The 20,314-nt window shown below is 41.1% G+C and overlaps 1 protein-coding gene across 2 annotated transcripts in view; it reads left to right on the top strand.

Annotated features, from left to right (window-relative positions):
• LOC309382982 (sodium channel protein type 2 subunit alpha-like) overlaps positions 1 to 20,314 on the top strand; it is a 72,701-nt gene that overhangs the window by 34,748 nt on the left and 17,639 nt on the right. For both annotated transcript variants that reach the window (XM_081934989.1, XM_081934990.1), the window contains exons 13-14: positions 2,579 to 2,935; positions 4,940 to 5,389. In XM_081934989.1, coding sequence (XP_081791115.1) covers positions 2,579 to 2,935; positions 4,940 to 5,389 — 807 coding nt within the window. The remainder of the gene's footprint in view (positions 1 to 2,578; positions 2,936 to 4,939; positions 5,390 to 20,314) is intronic.

Below are 20,314 nucleotides of genomic sequence, written 5' to 3'. Positions count from 1 at the left end.
GAATAAGTTGAAAATACTGGAGGGATCTACAGTTTACTCAGAAGGAAGCATTTTAGCCACTCTTACTAGAATAGAAAACCGATGTGGAATATGCAGGGGTGGTATTCGCTGACTTTCCCCACTGGTTCGCAAATGTGAGTGCAAGTGCTCACACTTCGCTTGCACGTGCACCATCCACGCATGCGTTCGTCCTTCTGCGCATGCGCTTTGGCTTGAAAAGGTGTCTAAATAGGATGGCATAGAGCCAGGGCGGATGGACAGCCCCAACCACGATTTCCACTACCGGTTCAGGCAAACCCGTCCGAACCGGCTGAATACCACCTCTGACAATATGTCATGTAGAGAGAGATCACTATTCTGTTTCCAGCATTAATAGCATCTAGCTACGTGGGCTCCAACGATAGAGAACATAAGTAACCTCTGTGGTAGGCAGGTGTTTGGTATAGGAAGGGCAGATTAAAAGGAAGCAGAATGAGAAGCTTTGTATTTCCCAGAAAGAGTTTCCCTGAAGAAATTTCTAGGCCATTCTCTGAATTGATTACAGCCTGGATTTCACAAGCATTCAGACAGATTAGCAGCAAGCCCCTTCAGATACAAGGCTGTCAAGTGTATGGCTCTTCCTTATACACAAACACACACTATGTGTTTTCTTCTAATCCTTGAGAAGGAAAGAAAACATAGCAGTTCATTGTCTCCATAGCATTCATAAGATACCTCCAAAACAAAGCTGCAAAAATTGCTACATTCACATTACAGGACAATGGTTTATGTTGCATGGGGAAGCACAGAAGTAAGGGCAGAAGCCAGACAAGAGGAGCAGGGACTTTGAAAGAACTCTTCCTATCTGTTTTCCTGCTCTATTGACAGCAGCAGCTATTGGAAGGAATGGCAACTTTCTGAAATAGCTACTACTGTCTTTCCCCGAAAATAAGACAGGTGTCAGCGTTCCAAATACCATGCATGAAATCAATCAGAGACCAAGGCAGAATCATCCTTAAAGTTCCATTTAATCATACAGGCATGTTAGTACGTCTGTGGAATTCCAACTCTGATTTTTTTCCTGGAATTCCACCCAGTTGAAAGTTCATGATCTTATCTCCACACCCATAATCCCATCACATGGTCCAATCCTTTTTTTCCACACTGGCATCTACACCCCTCTGCTTCCGGTCAGGTGTCGAGGTGCGGAGACAAAAGATGACCTTGACTTCTAGAAAGAATGACAACAATACATTCCACAAATCTACTCCTTTCTATTCCCCCCTCCCAGCTACTATACTAATGAAACAGCATAGGAAATTATAAGAAAGTGTGGTAGGCCAAAGATCCTAAAAGAACATAACTACAGGCCTGACAACAGGGCCTTATTTTCTTTTGACTCCCAAAATAAGTGCTTGGCCTTATTTTCAGGGAGGTCTTATTATTCTTGAGTACAGGAGGCGGCGAGCGGGTTCACCTCATGGCTTCTGCTGTATTGCAATATTTTCACGCAGGGCTTATTTTCGGGGAAGGGCTTATTCTAGTGCATACACTCAAAAGCCCGATTGGACTTATTATCCGGGAGGTCTTATTTTCAGGGAAACGGTAGACACCAATGAAATAGAAGACAGTTGGGATTGTTGGGACGTCCTGTTGTCTCTTTCGGCCAAAGCAGAAATTGTCACAGAGGCAGCAAGGTCCATGGCCAAATGGGAGCGTGTGGGGAGCAGTCCTGCAAATCACTGACCTGCCTCAGAGTCCTCCTGCAAGGGAGTAATGTGTTTCCAAGAGGAACACTTGACAGATCATCTCGATCTGGCTTCAGCTTTGATTCAGCAGCAGGCTGGCTCTACAATGGCGGTTCCATGTAAGGACGCAAATTCTACAAAAAGATTTAACAATCCATTTTGATGCCGTGGTGAGGAAGGTCTGTGGATGAGGCTTTAGTTTTCCCTCCAAAAATTGCTGCTGGTAAAGAAAGAATATTGGATGATTTGGGTGGGTTTTTTTTAAAGCATTAATATATTTTCTCAGTTCGTGCTAGCAATCAGATGCACATCAACAATTTTTTTAAAAGCAAGGAGTCTAGGAAAATTGGAACATGTATTTTGTTTGGCAATTGTTACTTAAAGAAGGCTGTGTTTTCAGAGCTGTAACTAAAGCCCATTGTTCAGAATGTAACACATGTAAGTAGAGTAGGGCACACCATCCCCACCCACCCCCCGATGTGTTTGTGTTTATTTCAACTACAGGTTTTGGTAAAATGGGGTTCACTTTTATGGTGACATAGAAGCAGAGTTCTGATTTGTTATTTTTTTAAAAGTGGATTGGAGAATTTTAAAGTATTCTGAGAGTCAATTAACAATAAGAATGACGACAACAAAAACCCACTGCTGACAATTGACAGTTTTGCGATCTGAGAGGGTTTGCGGTGTTATAAAAGGGTACCAGAGGAAGTAAAACAATTCGCAGGCTACACATTTACAGCTAATAGTGGGGTCTGGTGGTTCTTTGCATTTTAGCCAGCCTGTATCAATTCCTCATTTATATAAATTATATTCATTTTTCTTACATATGAATTCTTCATTACTGTTTTCAGCTTCGAGTGTTCAAACTGGCAAAGTCTTGGCCAACTCTAAACATGCTAATAAAGATCATTGGGAACTCAGTTGGAGCTTTAGGAAACTTGACCTTGGTGCTAGCTATCATTGTCTTCATATTTGCTGTGGTTGGTATGCAGCTGTTTGGTAAAAACTATGAGAATTTTAAATGCAAAATTTCAGAAGACTGTACACTTCCACGCTGGCACATGAATGACTTTTTCCACTCATTCTTGATCGTGTTCCGAGTTCTTTGTGGAGAATGGATAGAAACCATGTGGGACTGTATGGAGGTTTCAGGTCAACCCCTTTGCCTGACAGTTTTTATGATGGTGATGGTGATTGGAAACCTGGTGGTAAGTAACTATGGAGATTCTCACTTATTCAGCTCATGGTTGTCCAAAATGTGCTTTTCAAAAGGCAACTGGACTTCCTTTGTTTTTTTTTCCTTGAAGATGTTTTGCTTCTTATCCAAGAAGCTTCTTCAGAGCTGGAAAAAACAGTCTTCAAGGAAAAAACAAAGAAAGTCCAGTTGCCTTTTGAAAAGCACCTTTGGTAAGTATTTGTAGACACTGTTGTATACAGCTGTTATGGGATTGTTTCTGTGTTGTCTGATACTATATAGCTCTTATTGTTGATGAGGTCAGCTAATTACCGTATTTTTTGGAGTATGAGACGCACTAAGACTTTGAAGAGGCAAATTTTAAAAAAAAGTTTTTGCACTCTGCAGACCTCCCAAAAATGGCCCCTTTTTCATGAAAACCCAGTGCTCCTGGAGGGTGGAGGGGGGGTAGGGGGCCCCAGGAGCACTCTGAAAGCCTCCTAAAGACTATGCACGGCCATTTTAGTGAAGGGGGGGGGTTTCTGGAGGCAAAAAAATGCTGTATTCAGTGTATAAGACTCACCCAGATTTTCAGCCTCTTTTTTGAGGGAAAAAGGTGCATCTTATACTCCGAAAATGCAGTAGTTTTGTTGAGAAAACTGCTGTCGTACATTCCCACCAAAATTTAGAATCCATGAGAGCTACTAAGTACTCTTTTCAAATGTCTTTTGAATAATCAGAAAGTTACAGGGAATTTCAAAGATACCTGTACAGTAATCTTTCCTACATCTTTCCACAATTGAGCCCAAAATTCATGTTGCTTAGTGAGAAATTTGTTAAGTGAGTTTCGCCCCATTTTACAACTTTTCTTGCTGCATGTGTTAAATGAATCACTGCAGTTGTTAAATTAGTAACAGAGTTGTTAAGTGAATCTGGTTTCCCATTGGCTTTACTTGTCAAAAGGTCGCAAGAGGGATTCCATGATCCCAGGGCACTGCAACGGTCATAAATGTGAATCGGTTGTCAAGTATCTGAATGTAAATCAAGTGACTGAGGGGAGGCTGCAAAGGTCGTAAGGGTGAAAAATCACTTTTTGTTAGTGCTGTTGTAACTTCTGCAATTTTAGATAGCTGTCACAGCCTAAAAGTGCTGTGATGGACACAGGGTCGATTCTGGCATAATGCTAAACTTAAAAGTCTATGCATCTCAAATTCAAATATTGTACCTTTGATTTCCTCTATTGTAATTGCAAAAATATGGTGGGCAGTCTTTTTGTTTGTTTGTTTCAAGTAATTAAATTGCACATTTACAGGCTTCATAAGCAAAGCAAGAATATTTTATTACTTGCCTGGTGAAAACAGTAAAATATTACTACTTTGCTATGTTTTAACCATCCATAGTTTGCAGTACAGACATAATGTAGATTAGATATAATGTTAGTTGTTGTGGTTAATTTCAACAGGAAGGGAAACTTGTGATCTCAGAGAAGAAAGTGTGCAAATGTTTTAGAAATTACATTGGTTCAAAAAGTCACCTGTGGATAGAGAGAGAGGAAGATTCCAAACGTATCTAGCTTAGACTGTATTAGCAGACCTGTATTTTAGTTATATGTTTGTGTTGCTTCAGTTCTTTTCATCACACAGATTCTCCTTGCTTTTTTTTCTAGAAGTTAATTTGTTATTTTCCAACCATTATACCATCCCGTTCTATCTTCAAAAACAGTGCTGATCTGGTGTTACCAACCAGCTAATTTACATCCTATTATACAAATGTTTTTTTTTAATAGATTGACCTACTATGACCTATTCTGGTTAAAGACTCCCCTCCCTCTCCCCACACACAAATCCTGCAAGCAAATTTGATTTCATGTCTGCCAAAGTTGAAAACCTAGTATCAGTAATTGTTTTTTTTTCACTATGATCAGAAACTAAAAGGTGAATGCATGCAATTGGTAGAAAGTCAAAAGCAATAAGTCAAAATGATTAACTAGAGAGGAGAAAAAAATCTAATTAATTTATTTCCATACTCCATCCTCCAGCTTCTAAACCTCTTCCTGGCATTATTATTGAGTTCTTTCAGTTCAGACAGCCTTGCTGCTCCAGAGCAGGAAACTGAAGCAAATAACCTACAGATTGCTATATCAAGAATTCAGAGGGGAATAAATTACATAAAGAGGAAGATATGTGAATTTGTGCAAATTGTTTTTTTGCAAAGATGCAAGGCCACTTCTGGATTAAGTGCAGCTGGTCAACAAAACGATAAGAAAGATAAGTGCATTCCCAACCACACCATAGTGGAGATCAACCAAACTTCTGGCTATCAGAAGCCTAGAATGACTACCAGCTGCGTGGACAACACTGATCACATGTCATTTATAAACAACCCAAATATTACTGTGACTGTACCGATAGCAGTGGGAGAGTCTGATTTTGAACATTTCAACACAGAGGAACTTACCAGCATATCCGAAGTTGAAGAAACTGAAGAAGTAAGACATTATTTTATACAGTAATATTGTTTTGTATGCTTGAGTTATTTTTGGGTGTATACCATAGTGCCATTAGTTTTCTGTGACTTAAATCTTTTAAAGGATTCTTAATTTTTCAATGAAGCGAAATCTCTTTTTTATTGGACTAATTGGGAGAGGTGCTGTTCATTCATGCACGGCCAGTAGAATTGAAAAGTAGAGCATTGCAGCAATTTACTTCATTTGTATCATTTGTTTAATGACACGAGTACACAAATGGCATAAACAACTGGAGAAATTTTGTCTAGTGGCTATGAAGTCTGTTGTGTCAAAAGCTGGTAAGTTGGGGTTTCATTGAAATTACTGTTTTTATCTGCATATTAATATTGACTTGTGACCATTAAACAGTGATAACCTAATTATCTTGTGATCATGTAGTACAAGACTATGTATGGTATGTGTCCTTTCATTCACAAAATGGCACCTAACATGTATCTGCATATTGTTAAGTACACCTGACAGATAAAATATAACATATCTGCAAAGAGTTGTGTGAAATACAGATTTCACCACAGACTGAAAGTTAGGGAGGAGATGATGTGTGGAGCATTCTTCAGAATTGAAGAATTCTGTCAACATGCTGTTCTTGAATCTACAAACTTCAAATCAATGGCTGGATTAGGTTCATCAGGGTGACTGACTCATTTTGGTAGGTTCAAGATGTCCCTCTAGGGGGGGAAAAAAGGAAATATGACAGGACCCAAAAGGAAAACTCACACGAAAACTCAGACTTCTAGTGGCACTTGGCTTAGAAGATTACTTTAGTTCAGAAATTCTTTAGTTTGGTAAGGCAAGTAATTCTCCCAGGATAATTCAAACAATCTGAAACCAACTGGGTATTCATAAGATTTATCATGTCTGAAATCAAAATATGTTGCAGTTAAATCATTAAAAAAGAGTCAGGTACATTTTTAATAGGCAAAAAGTATATTTGGAAAAGATTTTGGCTTTCTATAGTATAGGGAGACCACTATATCTGAAGTCTGACTTCTCATAATGGATTTCTCAGTAACTTTTAAACTTTTTTTCAGCCCAAATATCTAGGACAATGATGGCCAACCTTATTTTCCTTGGGTGCCAAAAGTGCTGACACCCATAATCCAATGCCCCCCTACAGGTCCCGCCCCCTACTCATGATAGCCTCCTGGAACAAAAAATGGGGCGCAGGGGGGGAGGCCCGCATCCCACCACCACCTATGCATGCAACCTCCCCACTCCCCCTGTATAACTACAATTCACCTGAAAATCAGCTGGCCAGCAGGAGGCGCGCATGCATGCACAGTGGAGCTGACCTGGGCGATGGCTCGCGTGCTTGCAGAAATGGCTCAATGTGCCACCTGTGGCATATGTGCCATAGGTTCAGCATCACGGATCTAGGAGATTATATCTTTAACAAAATGCTGAAATGGGCTATGACTTGACTTAATAAATGGATGAATATAAAATGCTGTTGTGTTTGAAGTAGGAACTAGTCAAAATTTTGAAAATAGTTAGACGCCTGGCCCCTTTGAGGTTAGTGTTCACCGAAGTAACACTAATTACAATAACAATCAGGTAATAATATTTTATTTATTTAGATTTATATTCCTTCAGGAACTCAAACTGATCTACCTACCGTATTTTTCAGAGTATAAGACTCACCAAGGTTTTGAAGAGGCAAATTTAAAAAAAAGTAGGTACCGTAGGTAGATAGAGGGATAGAGAGGGAGAGAAAGAAAGAGAGAGAAATACAGTAGGTAGGTAGGGAGAGAGAATAGGTAGGTAGGTAGGTAGATAAAGGGATACAGAGAAAGAGAGAGAGAGAGAGAGAGAGAGAGAAAGAAATACAGTAGGTAGGTATGGGGAGGGAGAGAGTGTGTGTAGGTAGGTAGGTAGGTAGAGAGATAGTGAGAGAGAAAGAGAAAAGAGAGAGAGAAATACAGTAGATAGTTAGGGAGAGAGAGTAAGTAGGTAGGTGGGCAGATAGAGGGAGAGAGGGGGTATGTAGGTAGGTAGGTAGAGGGATAGAGAGAGAGAAATAGAAAGAGAGAAATACAGTAGATAGGTAGGGAGAGAGAGAGAGAGTAGGTAGGTAGGTAGATAGAGGGATAGAGAGAGAGAGAAATACAGTAGGTAGGTAGGGAGAGAGAGTAGATAGGTAGGTAGGTAGATGTTTCCAGGTGTATTTATCCATGTGCTGGAGAAGGAAATTGCTGACAATCTGCAGCACCTAAGACTTTGTTCCTGCTGGCACAGCACTTGATCAATGTAATTCTCATCAATCAGTTAAAGAGCTTTCCTAAAGGAAAAAAAAGTTTTTGCACTCTGCAAACCTCCCCAAAATGGCCCGTTTTTCACGAAAACGGGCCTGTATTTTTTTAAAAAGGCATGAATAGCCTTGGGGGGGGGCTTGCAGAGTGCTCCTAGGGGGTGGGCCCCCCAAAAATGAGCAAAAACAGGCCGTTTTTCATAAAAATGGCCCCGTTTTTTGTCAAAAAAATTGTATGCATAGCCTTATGGAGGCTTATAGAGTGTTGCTGGGGGGATCAAAAAACAGCCCGTTTTTCACTCATTTGTGCCCTCCCTAGCCCCAGAAGCTCTCTGAAAGCCTCCATAAGAGTATGCCATTTTGGTGAAGGGGGCAGGGTTTTCGCGAGGCAAGAAATGCTGTATTCAGGGTATAAGACGCACCCAGATTTTCAGCCTCTTTTTTGAGGAAAAAAGGTGCGTCTTATACTCTGAAAAATACGGTGGGTATCTTTTCTCCCTCACAATGGTCTCGTGGGATAGAGACTAATCATATGTCACCCTGTGAGCTTCCATGGTTAAGGATGGAATTGAACTTGGATCTTCCCAAACTAATGGGGAGATTGGATTATGGAAGTAGGATTTTGCCCTAGTGCGGGAAGGCGGGCAGCTAATAAATTTTACAAGTAAATAAATAAATGCCAGGTGTCTTTTCCTCCATAAGTAGGCCTTCCTCATTCTCCCAAGAATTTTGAGCACGGGATGTTATTATTCACCTTCACTTCTTTATTTGTGCACATAAATAGTATCCTGTCCTCCAAGTAGAGAAGCGTCTTCATTGTTTATCAGCTGTTGGCAAACCCTGAATGCTGTAGGAGATGAGGCTAGTTGAGGTTGGAGCCAAAAACACCATTTTCCTTTTCTCCCTCTTTCTGCCAACCCCTTTCTTTTTATCTAGCCATCTAGCAAACTGTTAAAGGAGGGCCACTTTATTCTTGCCAAAAGTCTGTTAATGAACAGAATTTATTTTCAGTTTAGGTCCAGTGCCACTTGATGTTCTAATACGGTACATTATCTTCTCCTGCTGAACTACTTTCAGTCACAAAGGGCACTTGATACCAACATGATTATGAGAGTAAGGGGCAGAGAATAAGGTGCAAGAGAACAGTGGATGAACAATTTTATTTTATTTTTTGCTCCAAGTTGAGAAGCTTTGGACAAACACAGACAAACTTTTCTTAGACTTCGTTAGATTAATGGAAACAATTCAGCTTCAGATCAAATTTTGTTCACATTATTGCTTTTGCTTATTGTGATTAAGATTGTGAATATCATGTTTGTATAATATATGGTTCAATATCCAACTTTAGAGATGCACAGGAAAAGAAGGGAATTGAAGGTTACTGCAAGTTATCTTACATGTCTAATATAATGAACATATTTTATTTATGTATTCATTATTATTTTGATAAATAACTCAAGACAACTAACATACCTCACACTTACTTTTCCTATTTTCCCCAGTTCTGTTTATTAAGCAGTTAAAATCCCACAGCATCCATGTGAGTTTGCTGGAATGTCCCAAGGTTGCATAGCTGACTTTCTCTTTCCTTATCCTACAAGAGTTTTTCAAAAGGAAAATTTCCACCCTGTAGAAAAGTGTAATGCACAGATTCATCTATTTGGAATTGACTTGTTCTGGATTGACATACATTTTCCTGGAATTGCTCTGTGGAGGTTTCCACAGCTGCCAGTATTCCTTTTTGTTGATAATTGTGTCAAAGTCTTTAATAAACATAGTAAAACTTTTTTAATATTTAAATTTTACAAAACACATGAAAGTTGACACAAGCTAATCAAGTACAGAAACAGCAAATAAAGAAGAAGAAAAGCAAAAGTGCAGAAAGAAAGAATTAAAAAAATAGAATTTTTCAATTTGCTTTATAGCGAATATGAGTACGTTTAAAAATTCTCTATTACTATATGATTATAAAAAAGTAATAAACATAGTAAAAATGAATGTAAATTAAAGTAGAAGAAAGAAAGTCCAAAAGGTGCAGAATAAAGAAGAGAAAAAAAGACAACAAAGACAATAATGAAGTGTTTCCAACCTTCATCATACATAGAATAAGCTAGTATGCTAACTTTTCACCGTCGTTTAAAGTTACAAAAAAAAAAAACCCTATCATCTTCCTATAGCCTAACTTTTGTAAGTAAACCCAATCTAGAAATCGTCACCTTTTCAATTCCAATTCAGCAAAAAATCCATTAGGGACTTTTGCCAGAAATATCAAATAAATAGTTTATCCCTGATCAAATAGTCCCAACTTTGTATTCTTTTTTTTTTCCTCTGCAAATCTTGACTTTTAAATAATTCCTATGGCATTTCAGGATTTGATATTTCATCACTCTTTGGATTTAAAAGGAGTCATCAAAGGTTTTACCAGCCTACATTGTAAATCCCATTGTAGGAAGTTAGCACACACTCCTCTCCTAGAAGAATGACATACTATAGGAAATATTAAAAAGGCAGAATATTATGTTTCCCTGGATGAGAAAAGGAGAAACATGTTTTAAAGACAAAGTAGCTCCCTGTCCCACTCCCCTTCAGCTCCAGGGTGATGGGATTAAGACACGGCCCTCAGGACATGACAGGATTAGCCCTCTACTCATTTTACCACATGGCACCTGGGAAGATTACAGCATCCAGCAAGGCTCAACCAAGCCTGGGACACAGACAGTCTACAAAGTTAGGTAAGACCCCCGCCCCCTGGGAGTCTGGCAGCCAATGGGATACATTTCTTACACAGGAACAGGAAGCTCTAAGGTTGGGCCCAACAGAGTGTATAAATATCTCTCTTTCTCCCACCCATGTGTTTTTTTTTTCCCGGGATCTCAAACCATGTGGTCCTGTCTACCATTAAAACCATCTTTCCAAACAGCCACCATTATATCCAGTGTCTTTTTCCCCACTTGGAACTGAACCCAGATGGACATTTCTTCCAACACCGTAAAGAGGCATTGTCCAGGATTTCTTGTCAAAGCTATTTCATGCCCAGATTTTCTTGATTTGCCTTTGGTATTCCTATTTTGGTAATCTCGATTTTATTCTCTTCCGTTCCCTGACTCTATAATGTCTTGAGTGGGGAGAGGGGTTTCTCTGTATCTTCTAAAGGTTTATCCAATTAAATTTGTATCCTTATAGAAATATTAGTTATTAATATTTCAGTCCATATTTCAAAAACTTCCTTATAGATAAGATAAAATTATAATTGGCTTAGCCACTTCAACACTTTTTCTGCCTGGTCCTTTAGTTACCTCTAGTGTCCATTTGCAGGCTTCATTGAGCCTCAATTTCTAATATGGGTTTTAGTTCCATTTCAATCATTTTCCCCAAGTATATTGAATAAATTATATACTTATATTTCAAATCGTGCAGCAAAAATAATCAAGATTCCAAATCTCTCTAGTCTCCCACTCCATCTAAAACTTTATTAAATCCTCTTTTTCTTTTTGCTTTTTGCCATTACTTCTGCTTTTTTGTATATAATTTTAAATTCTTAAATCTCTGTTTAAAATTTCTTAAATCCAAATAAGGTAAAACTTGCCAGGTTTCAAATTAAGCTTCCTGCTTTGAAAATCTCTAATATTCATAAAATGGTTAAATTGAACATTTCCAAATGTAACTAGAAAGTTCTGCCGACTTGGTGTCCTTTCCACTGCTGAAAAGAGCAAAGATGTTGTCTGCCTCAGCTCCTAGTGCTCAAACCTGTGGGAGATGTATTTTTTATGATCCCCTAGATTCTAGGGTCTAGAAAGAAGCTGCCATTCAGAGCCCTCATGGTGATCTCTCTATCTCTTCCCCAGAGAGATTGGAAGGCCTCATCTACTGGCTCATCTTTAGTTATTCACAGTAATGGTCATCTCTCCTCATTCGCCCAGGTGTCTTCGACCAGGCATGGCTCACACTAGAAGCCACAGCAAGCAATATTCCTAATGTGTACTTTTTAAAAAATTGAGTGTTTATTCACTTGCTATGTTTTTCCTACTTTTCACAGTTTTTTTTCTTTGAATATTGTAGTAGAAACGTTTGAAACCATGATCATCACATTTACTGAAACAGAAACCAATTATTTGTGTCTTCAATCCTGTTTCCTATCATTCTTACTTCTCACAGGACTTAAATCAAGCAGGATCATTCAAGAATGCACCTCTAGTGCTTTTAAACAAGGCAGATCATCATGTGTCACCTCTTTTGAACAGGTTGTCTTAGCAAATCTACATGTTCCATGTTGAATAACACTTGACTGGCATGCATGCTAATAATCAGTTTACAATATCTGCCACTTCCATCCATTGCAAATGAATAGAAACATGTATGAATTGATCTTGTATTTGAGTCATGTGACTTGCATTACAGCATGATCAATGATCAATATTCACCATGTCTGACTATTGTTACATAGCATTTTAATGCATGGTCTATGGTCTTTTCTATAGGAAGTAAACTACTGAACATAACCTAATTGAATATTACAACCTTAAAATTCTAATGTGATATTTAATTTTCTATTACCGGTATATTCACTGGAGCTTTTTTTCTAAATTGAAGATTTTTTTTGCTTAGCCTTAGAGTAGAAAACAATAAATTACATACAGATTTTGATGGTACAAATTAAAGTTTTTGTCCATAAACCACTCAAGGCTGTGTTAAATTTATAACATGATTGCTACATGTATAAGTGACTGTCCTGCTGCCTTCTGAGGAAACAATTAGGTCTTTTGATAAGTATAAAACAATACTAACTATACTAACAATGACTAACTATAACTACAACTATTACTATAGGTATTAAGCGGAAAACCCATCCTGAAAAGTATCTGAGGTAATTCCATCTTCAATCATAACTTGAGTGTTTTTATACCTAGAAAAAAAAGACAAATTCTCTAATTTTTATTAGAATTCTGGGTGCATAACTCAGAAACTTTAGGTGGCTTGCTCAGGCATAGCCTCTTACAGCATCCCAGCTTCATCTAGCCAGTGTTATGGCATTACAGAGGTACCATTCGAGCACTTGTATTATTTCTATCATTCCCGATGCCCTCCCTTTCACTCTCCCCATGCTTTCCTTTCTCCTTACAGTCCTGGCTTGCCTCACTCTCTCTCTCTGCCCCCCACCCCACTCCCCAATCCTCTGCCTTTCTTGACACTTCCCTTAGCTGTCCTACTACAGCAAGGGACTTGTGTGAAAGGTGGAGAACATGTTTTCACAGTTCTTGTTGAACCATTAAATTCTTCCTTCTCTTCTAACTCTTTATCTCTCCTTGCTGGCCCGATGAACTCCATTTCATAGTATTTTTGAAATTGGATTTCCTGATTCCTGTGGGTTCAGGAAACAGACACAGTTCCTCACTATTATTATTCCCCAAAACAAGAACAGGCTTGGCTTCTGGCTTTTTCCACGGAGATTATTACAATTGATGATCTTCTGGGATTGATATAAACTGGCATAGTCAATCACAAATCTTTTCTATGTCTGATCCAGGGATGGAAAGCTCCAGACATATGTGCAGGGTACCATACTCAATTTAAAGGGAGGAAGGCAGGGCCTAGTGAGAGGCTGACTCAGTGAATGATGAGGGGGAAAATAGTATAATGGGGAAAGAAGAGCTGTGATGAGGAAAGGTTGAAAAGAGGGCAAAATAAGAACTTTATTGTTCTGAAATGGCACCATTCAGACCCATTCTCAAATGTTCTGCTGAAAAACTGAGAAAAGTGACTAAGATTGAAGGAAAAAGAAGAAGATGGGAGTAACTATTTATTAAACAACAATTAAAAACAATCTGAGATTATCTAGCATGATAGAAGTATCTAGCTACTTAAAACATTTTCTGTTACCTTTGTTTTATAATCCAGTTCAGAATGAATATGTCCACTTCAGTCATTGTCATAACATTTGGTGTAAGAAAAATGTCCATATTAGAATGATGGAAGCAAAAACATTACCGCTCAGCCTACAATAATAAGGAAAGTGATATATGATTATTTTAACATAGACACAATGCTTATAACCTCTTGTTGTGAGTGCTTTGCAATTCTTATATTGCATCATCAAATCATTTGTGTAACAGGCAAGGAACTGAATACAAGCGTCTTGTATTCAGGGCAGTTTATCTGCTCTTTAGTCATCTGAATGGAAGAGTTTCCATTTCCTCATAAAGTAGCATAAGATTAAATAATATGCAGAGGCGGGATTGTTATAATAGCAATAGCACTTAGATTTATATATTGCTTCAAAGTGCTTTTACAGCCCCCTCTAAGCAGTTTACAGAGTCAGCCTATTGCCCCCAACAATCTGTGTCCTCATTTTACCCACCTCAGAAGGATGGAAGGCTGAGTCAACCTTCAGCCTGGTGAGATTTGAACTGCCAAATTGCAGGCAGCTGGCAGTCAGCAGAAGTAGCCTGAAATACCGCACTCTAACCACTGTGCCACCTCGGCTCTAATGAATCATTTAGGGGGGGGGGGGAAAACTATTGACCAATTTGGCCTCCCCATTGTCTCCTCACTTCTACATATAAATTCCCTTTTTGGAATCAACAATGCTATAGAAACTTACCTCAGTTCAGACAACCTCAGTTCAGACAACCAGCTGAGAGGCTTTCTCCAAGAGTTGACTCTGGTAGCATTCTTCCCCAGCCAAGATGAGAGAAAATGTCCCTATCATATCTTTTGTTCTGGCCATCAGTGATTAGGACAAGTGTTGGCAAAAGTATCAGTGAACCCAAGGCCTATACAGCCTTGTCAGCCTTGTGCCATAGGCGTTCAAACTCCAGTGGTTCTCATTAGGAGAGCATAGACCATATATTTGAATATCTAGTCTGTAGTTTGTTTCTCACCCAGGTAATTATAGGAAGACAATTTCAAGGAAGAGCATGTAGCAGGATGATGCAGTCACATTCTCTTCCTTGTGAAATGTCAATGCGTGGGTTGGATAATGCAGCCAGTGAAGCTGTGGTAGGTAAACAGTCATATGTTATAAATAAATATTTTGTTTTCATTCACATTGTACTTGTGGGCTTCCTTTTTCTTAAAAAAAAGGGGGGAACTGAATGAAAAACAAAATAAATGTATAAGTGCATGTATTTTTATTTTAAAGAATAAAATAAAAATATATATTTTATTCTGTGTTTTTTGTATCTTTCCAATTGAAAAAGAGAAAATTGGATTGCAGCAATATTGGTCTGAATGATCCTATATTGTTTTAAATATGCTTTCATCGTTCATTATATTCATTCAGCTGTGTTGCATTGAACTCATTTCAGATGTTATACTATATGGTAATTGTTAGATCGGGTAATGGAAACACACACATAGGCTAACGGTAACAACAGCTCTTTATTAACTCAGTAGCAACTATGTACAATCCAGCAAAGGTTGAGTCTGTCAGACCCTTCGACCAATGAGATTAAACCTCTGTTCCTACCGGAACAGAGGACCTTGGTGGAAACCATTATAGCTGATGCTAGTATCTAACACCCCTCCCCTCTTAGATAGAGTAATCCGACTGGTTACGTAGTCACGCAGGTGTGCGGGCTTTTTGGTAGCTCTGCCTGACCTGCACAGTTCAGTCGGAGGGTGTTCTTTGGCCGGGTCGGACAGACCTGTTTGCTCCGCAGCTCTGCTTGATGGAAGCTTCTGGAACCTTTCACAGGTCGCGGCTGGAGCTTCTAGAGCGGAGCTCGCTGCAGGCCTGCAACACAACTAGATAAGTTCCCCAGTACCCTCAGGCTTGAGCTGCTTGGGATGGAGTGAGTTCTAGCTCCGTTTGGGTAGGGCTTTGACTAACTCGTGCAGGAGTTACCTCTGGTTGTTTAAGAGTGGAGTTGGAGAGATGGCCACGGAGTTGCCTTCTCCAATTCCGACCATCCTCAAGCTCTACAAGATAAGAGGGAGGCCCGGTGATGCCTATCACTGTGGCAGGAATCCACAGAGTTCCCCTGGCATAATTGTGGGCGTATACCAAATCCCCTATGCTAAATGTCCAAATCTTGCTTGCGGAGTCAGGGGGCGATGCTGCAGAATAGTTTGGGTGTAGCCGGTCTAAGTGGGACCTTTGCCAGTGACCCATGAGAAGCTCGGAGGGGCTTCTCCCTGTAGTGGCACTAAGTGTGATGTGCTGAATTAGCAAATAGTGGTCAACCCGTGTTTGCCAATCTCCCGGGCCCATCCTAGAGAGGGCCCCTTTTGCAGATCTCACCATTCTCTCCGCCTGACCATTGGAGGCCGGATGGAATGGTGTGACCAGGGCATGTATGATACCCTGTGTTGCTAAGAAGGTCTCAAATTGCATGGCTGTGAATTGGGGCCCGTTGTCAGAGACCAGGATGTCGGGCAGGCCGTGTGTGGAGAAAAGTCTCCATAGTATCTTGATGACCGCTTCTGCCGTAGTGGAGGTCATCAGGACTACCTCTAGCCATTTCGAGTAGGCGTCCACAACTACGAGGAAAGTCTAGCCATTAACTGGGACAGGAAAATCAATGTGCACCCTAGACCATGGTGCTTGAGGACGCTCCCACTCCTTAGCGGGCGCCTCTGGGGGAGCTGGTCTGGACTCCTGACATGGTGTGCAGGTGGCCACCCATTCTTCGACCTCCCTGTACATGTTAGGCCACCACACGTAACTCCTGGCCAAAGACTTCATCCTGACAATTCCAGGATGCCCTACGTGTAAAGCCTCTAATACTGCAATGCACAGTTTGGGTGGAATAACAACCTGGTTCCCCCACAGCAAATAGCCATTAACAATGCTTACAATGGTACATTTTGAATTCAGACCCAACAGGCCCCTTGGGCCACCCCCTCCACACCCAGTTCAAAATTTGTTTGATGGTGGAGTCTTTTGCAGAATGGCGGACAACGTCACTAGACGAGACAAGACCAATCTCTAAGCAGTCAATGAGCAGAACTGGCATCTTGGGGGTAGGATCAGCAAGAAGTTCTCGTAGCAGGCAGCAGCTCAAGGTGTCAGTGTGCCCTAAAGTGGCAACTGGTCGGTGAACGAGGCGGTAGGAGTAGGCAGCTAAGAAAATGGTCCATCTGGTCATCTGTGGTGATAATGACACAGGAGTAGGTCGGTCCCCAGCCAGCAAGCCCAGCAGTGGTTTATGGTCCGTAATTAGTTCGAAACAGTTCATAAACATTTGAAAAGTTGCGCCTCATTTGCAGCCAATACCAAGATGTCGTCGAAATAGGGGACGACTCCTGGAATCCCCTGCAAAAGTCGTTCCATGATGCTTTGGAACAGTCCAGGGGCGATACCAATGCCGAATTGACATTTGAATGCACCCCTGTGCGGATGTAGTAGGTGCTGTACAATGGGTATAGGGTAAGCGCTTTGTTGTAGCGCTTTATTGATTGTGCATTTGTAGTCTGCGCAGATGCGGACAGACCCATCAGATTTGACAGGTGTCACTATAGGGGTCTCCCAGCGTGCTTGATCAACTGGCTCTAGGATTCCCTGGCCTACGAGCTTGTCAATTTGCAGATCAATTTTGGGGCGGGGAGCGAAAGGTACTCTCCTGGGTTTTAGCCTTATTGGGGCTATGTTGGGGTCCAAATTAAAAGAGATTTGAGTCCACACATACTTACCCAGACCGGTGCCGAAGATGTCCTCGAACTCCTTAAAAATCGCTTCAGCACTCTCATCTTTCAAAGCGTTGATACCGGTCACTTCTAGGCCCAAGACTTCGACCCAGTCAAGCCCCAGGAGGCTCTGCAGGTCACTGCTGACCACTGTCACTGGGAGCTGGCCCCTTTACTTCTTGAATTGCACCTGGAAGGTGCCCTGGCCCACGATGGGGACTCAGTTCCCCTGGTAATCGCGAAGGCGGATGTTGGGCATGTAGATGCTGCTTCTTCAGGCTAGGGATAGCCCACTTGAGTGTAGACTGCGGCATGATTGTCAACGATGACCCCGTGTCGATCTGTATCTTGCATGGAGAGCCTTTGATGAAGACTGTGACCTTCAGCCTTTTTGGCTGCCTAGTGCAGACTTGGCCAATTGAGGTGTTGTAGGTGATTCTGGTGTCGCCCTCTGAGCACCGTGGTGGCTTCTGCCATGCCCCTTGGGTGGGCCTTTGCTGGCGGTTGGATCAGCTTCTTGGTTGCCAGGTCATTGTGGGGTGCTCGCTTCTGCAAACTTTGGCGATGTGCCCCTTTCGCTTGCAGCGCTGGCAGGTAGTGTTGTGGAAACGGCAACCAGATCGGGCATGGTCTCCTCTGCAGCTAGCGCAAGGCGGGAAATGCTGTTCGAATTTGCACACCGGCTTGGTGCGGCTACTGTTCATGCAGCAGCTGTCATCTTCGCCTTCTGAGCTCTCAGCCTCTGCAGCCTTGCGATGAACGCGTGTGTTCTTTTGTGCATCTTGTGGAGTGCTTTGGCGCTGCAGGGTTTCTGTTGACTTGACAGCCGATTCGGATGCCCTGGCTTCATCCAAGACAATTTGTAGAGTGAGGTTAGATTTGGTGAGTAACCTCCTCTGTAAATTAATGTCCCCCACACCGCATATGATGCGGTCAAGAATAAGCTCATCAAAGTGTCAGAACTCGCAGTATGCTGTGGCCTTTTGTAGTGTCGCAATGTACTCGTTGATTGATTCGCCCTCCTTCTGGTTGCGAGTATTAAATTCGTGCCGGCGGACGTGCTTAGAAGAGCTTGGGAGCGTAGTGAGTCCTCAGCGTCTGCTGGAACACGGATCAAGTGATCAATTGTAACGGCGTTGGTTCTGACAGGTCTTTGGCAGTTTTGAACACTTCCTGTCCACAGAAACCGAGGAACATGTTCTTCTTGCGGCCTTCAGACAGGCCCATGAGGTCGTTGGCTTCGAGGAAGCAGTCGAACCTCAGCATATACGACTCCCAGTGCTCGGTGACTGGATCATATGGAGTCGGTGGGGCGTGCATGGCCATTTTGTGTTCAGATGGCGTTTTTGAGTTTGCCTCTCAAAAATGGCTGCTCGAAGCCACACTGACCTCCGGGCTGGATTTACTTGCTGGATTGCTCCACTCTTTTTGGTTCGCCTAGTTGCCTTCCAATCCCATCCTCATCGCCAGTGTTAGATCGGGTAATGGAAAGGCACACACAGGCTAACGGTAACATTAGCTCTTTATTAAATGCAACAAGTGAGAACAATCCAGTGAAGGTTGAGTCTGACAGCAGCCCTTTTATAGGGAGCTGTCAGATCCTTCGACCAATGAGATTAAACCTCTGTTCCCACCGGAACAGAGGACATTGGTGGAAACCATTATAGCTGATGCTAGTATCTAACAGTGATAACATTGCAACAGATTGGAAAATACCATTACCAAAACTAATTTGCTTTATTTTGGAAACTCATATATGTCGATTGTTTATCCTGTTTGTATCAGTTCCGTCCTTGCCCAGAACGCTACATTAAATCACATTTACATTTGTGATGATGTTTTCAAGATTGGTAGATATCAAATCAATATAGTCACAATCTGATTCCCCCCCCCCCAGGAACAATCTGAATATCTCTATCTATATGTGTACCGAAATAACAAATAGTTTTGAAATATGCTGAAATAACACATTTGTGCTTCAGCAAGAAAGAATGCAAAACAAGGCTATTGGAATGTAATTTATTTGTTATCTTTCACTGCAGTGATTTCAGTATTGCCTTGGCTATGTTGCAAAAAAACATTTATCACCTGTGATACTTGTTCAGTATTTTAGCACCATTTTTCCTAGCTCAACTGAATTTCAGTTAAACAAAATGTTTCCATGATAAGAAGTGGCAAACTGACCTTACAATGTGTAAGTGCACCTACAGCAGACAGGATTGTGGTGATAAAAATATGCCATTTTTATCACCAGCTTTTTCTCAGGTAGCTGTTCCATGTCATGTATTAATCTGAACCATCCATTAGTTCTTATGAGTAGCTTGAGCCTTCAGCAGATAACAGGAGATATATATATATATGAGGAAGAGCTGAATGTAAATCCAAATCATTGACTGAGATATAACTGTTTTTTTAAAGGGATTGTGACTGACGGAATGGAACATTTACTGATGACTGTAACACAACTCTCCAGATTGATGCCAACACTTTTTTAAAAGCAGTGAAGGCATGGGGGAGGATCCATCTTTGTGTCTAGTTGTTTTGGCATGCAGTGACGTACAGGAGTATCCTGAGGGGGATCAGTTGAAGCAGGCTATGTCCAGGATGTGAGAGGGTCTGTAGATATTTTCTCAGCCATCTTTCTGGTTCGTGCAATATACAGATCCTCAACGGAAGGCTGGTTGCAATTGTTTTTTCTGCAGTCCTAACTATTTGTTGAAGTCTGTACCAGAGGTGGGTTCCTACCTATTCGATCCGGTTCGGCCAGCAAATTTTTTCAGGCACCGAACTGGTAGTAATGGCGGTCGGAATCCACCCCTGGTCTGTACCTGTCCTGTTTGGTTGCTGTTCCAAACCAGACAGTCATTGAGGTACAAATGACAGAGTCAATAATTCCTCTGAGTCGACACAGCCCTTCGTTGTGCCTTTTAATGATGGTTCTAATGTTAGGTATTCATTTCAAGTCTTTAGAGATAATAGAACCAAGAAATTTGAAGGACTCTACTGTTGATACT

This window comes from Natrix helvetica (genome assembly GCF_964273705.1).
Source record: "Natrix helvetica genome assembly, chromosome: 1".
NCBI lineage: Eukaryota > Metazoa > Chordata > Lepidosauria > Squamata > Natricidae > Natrix > Natrix helvetica.
This window is presented reverse-complemented; position numbering and strand designations above follow the sequence as displayed.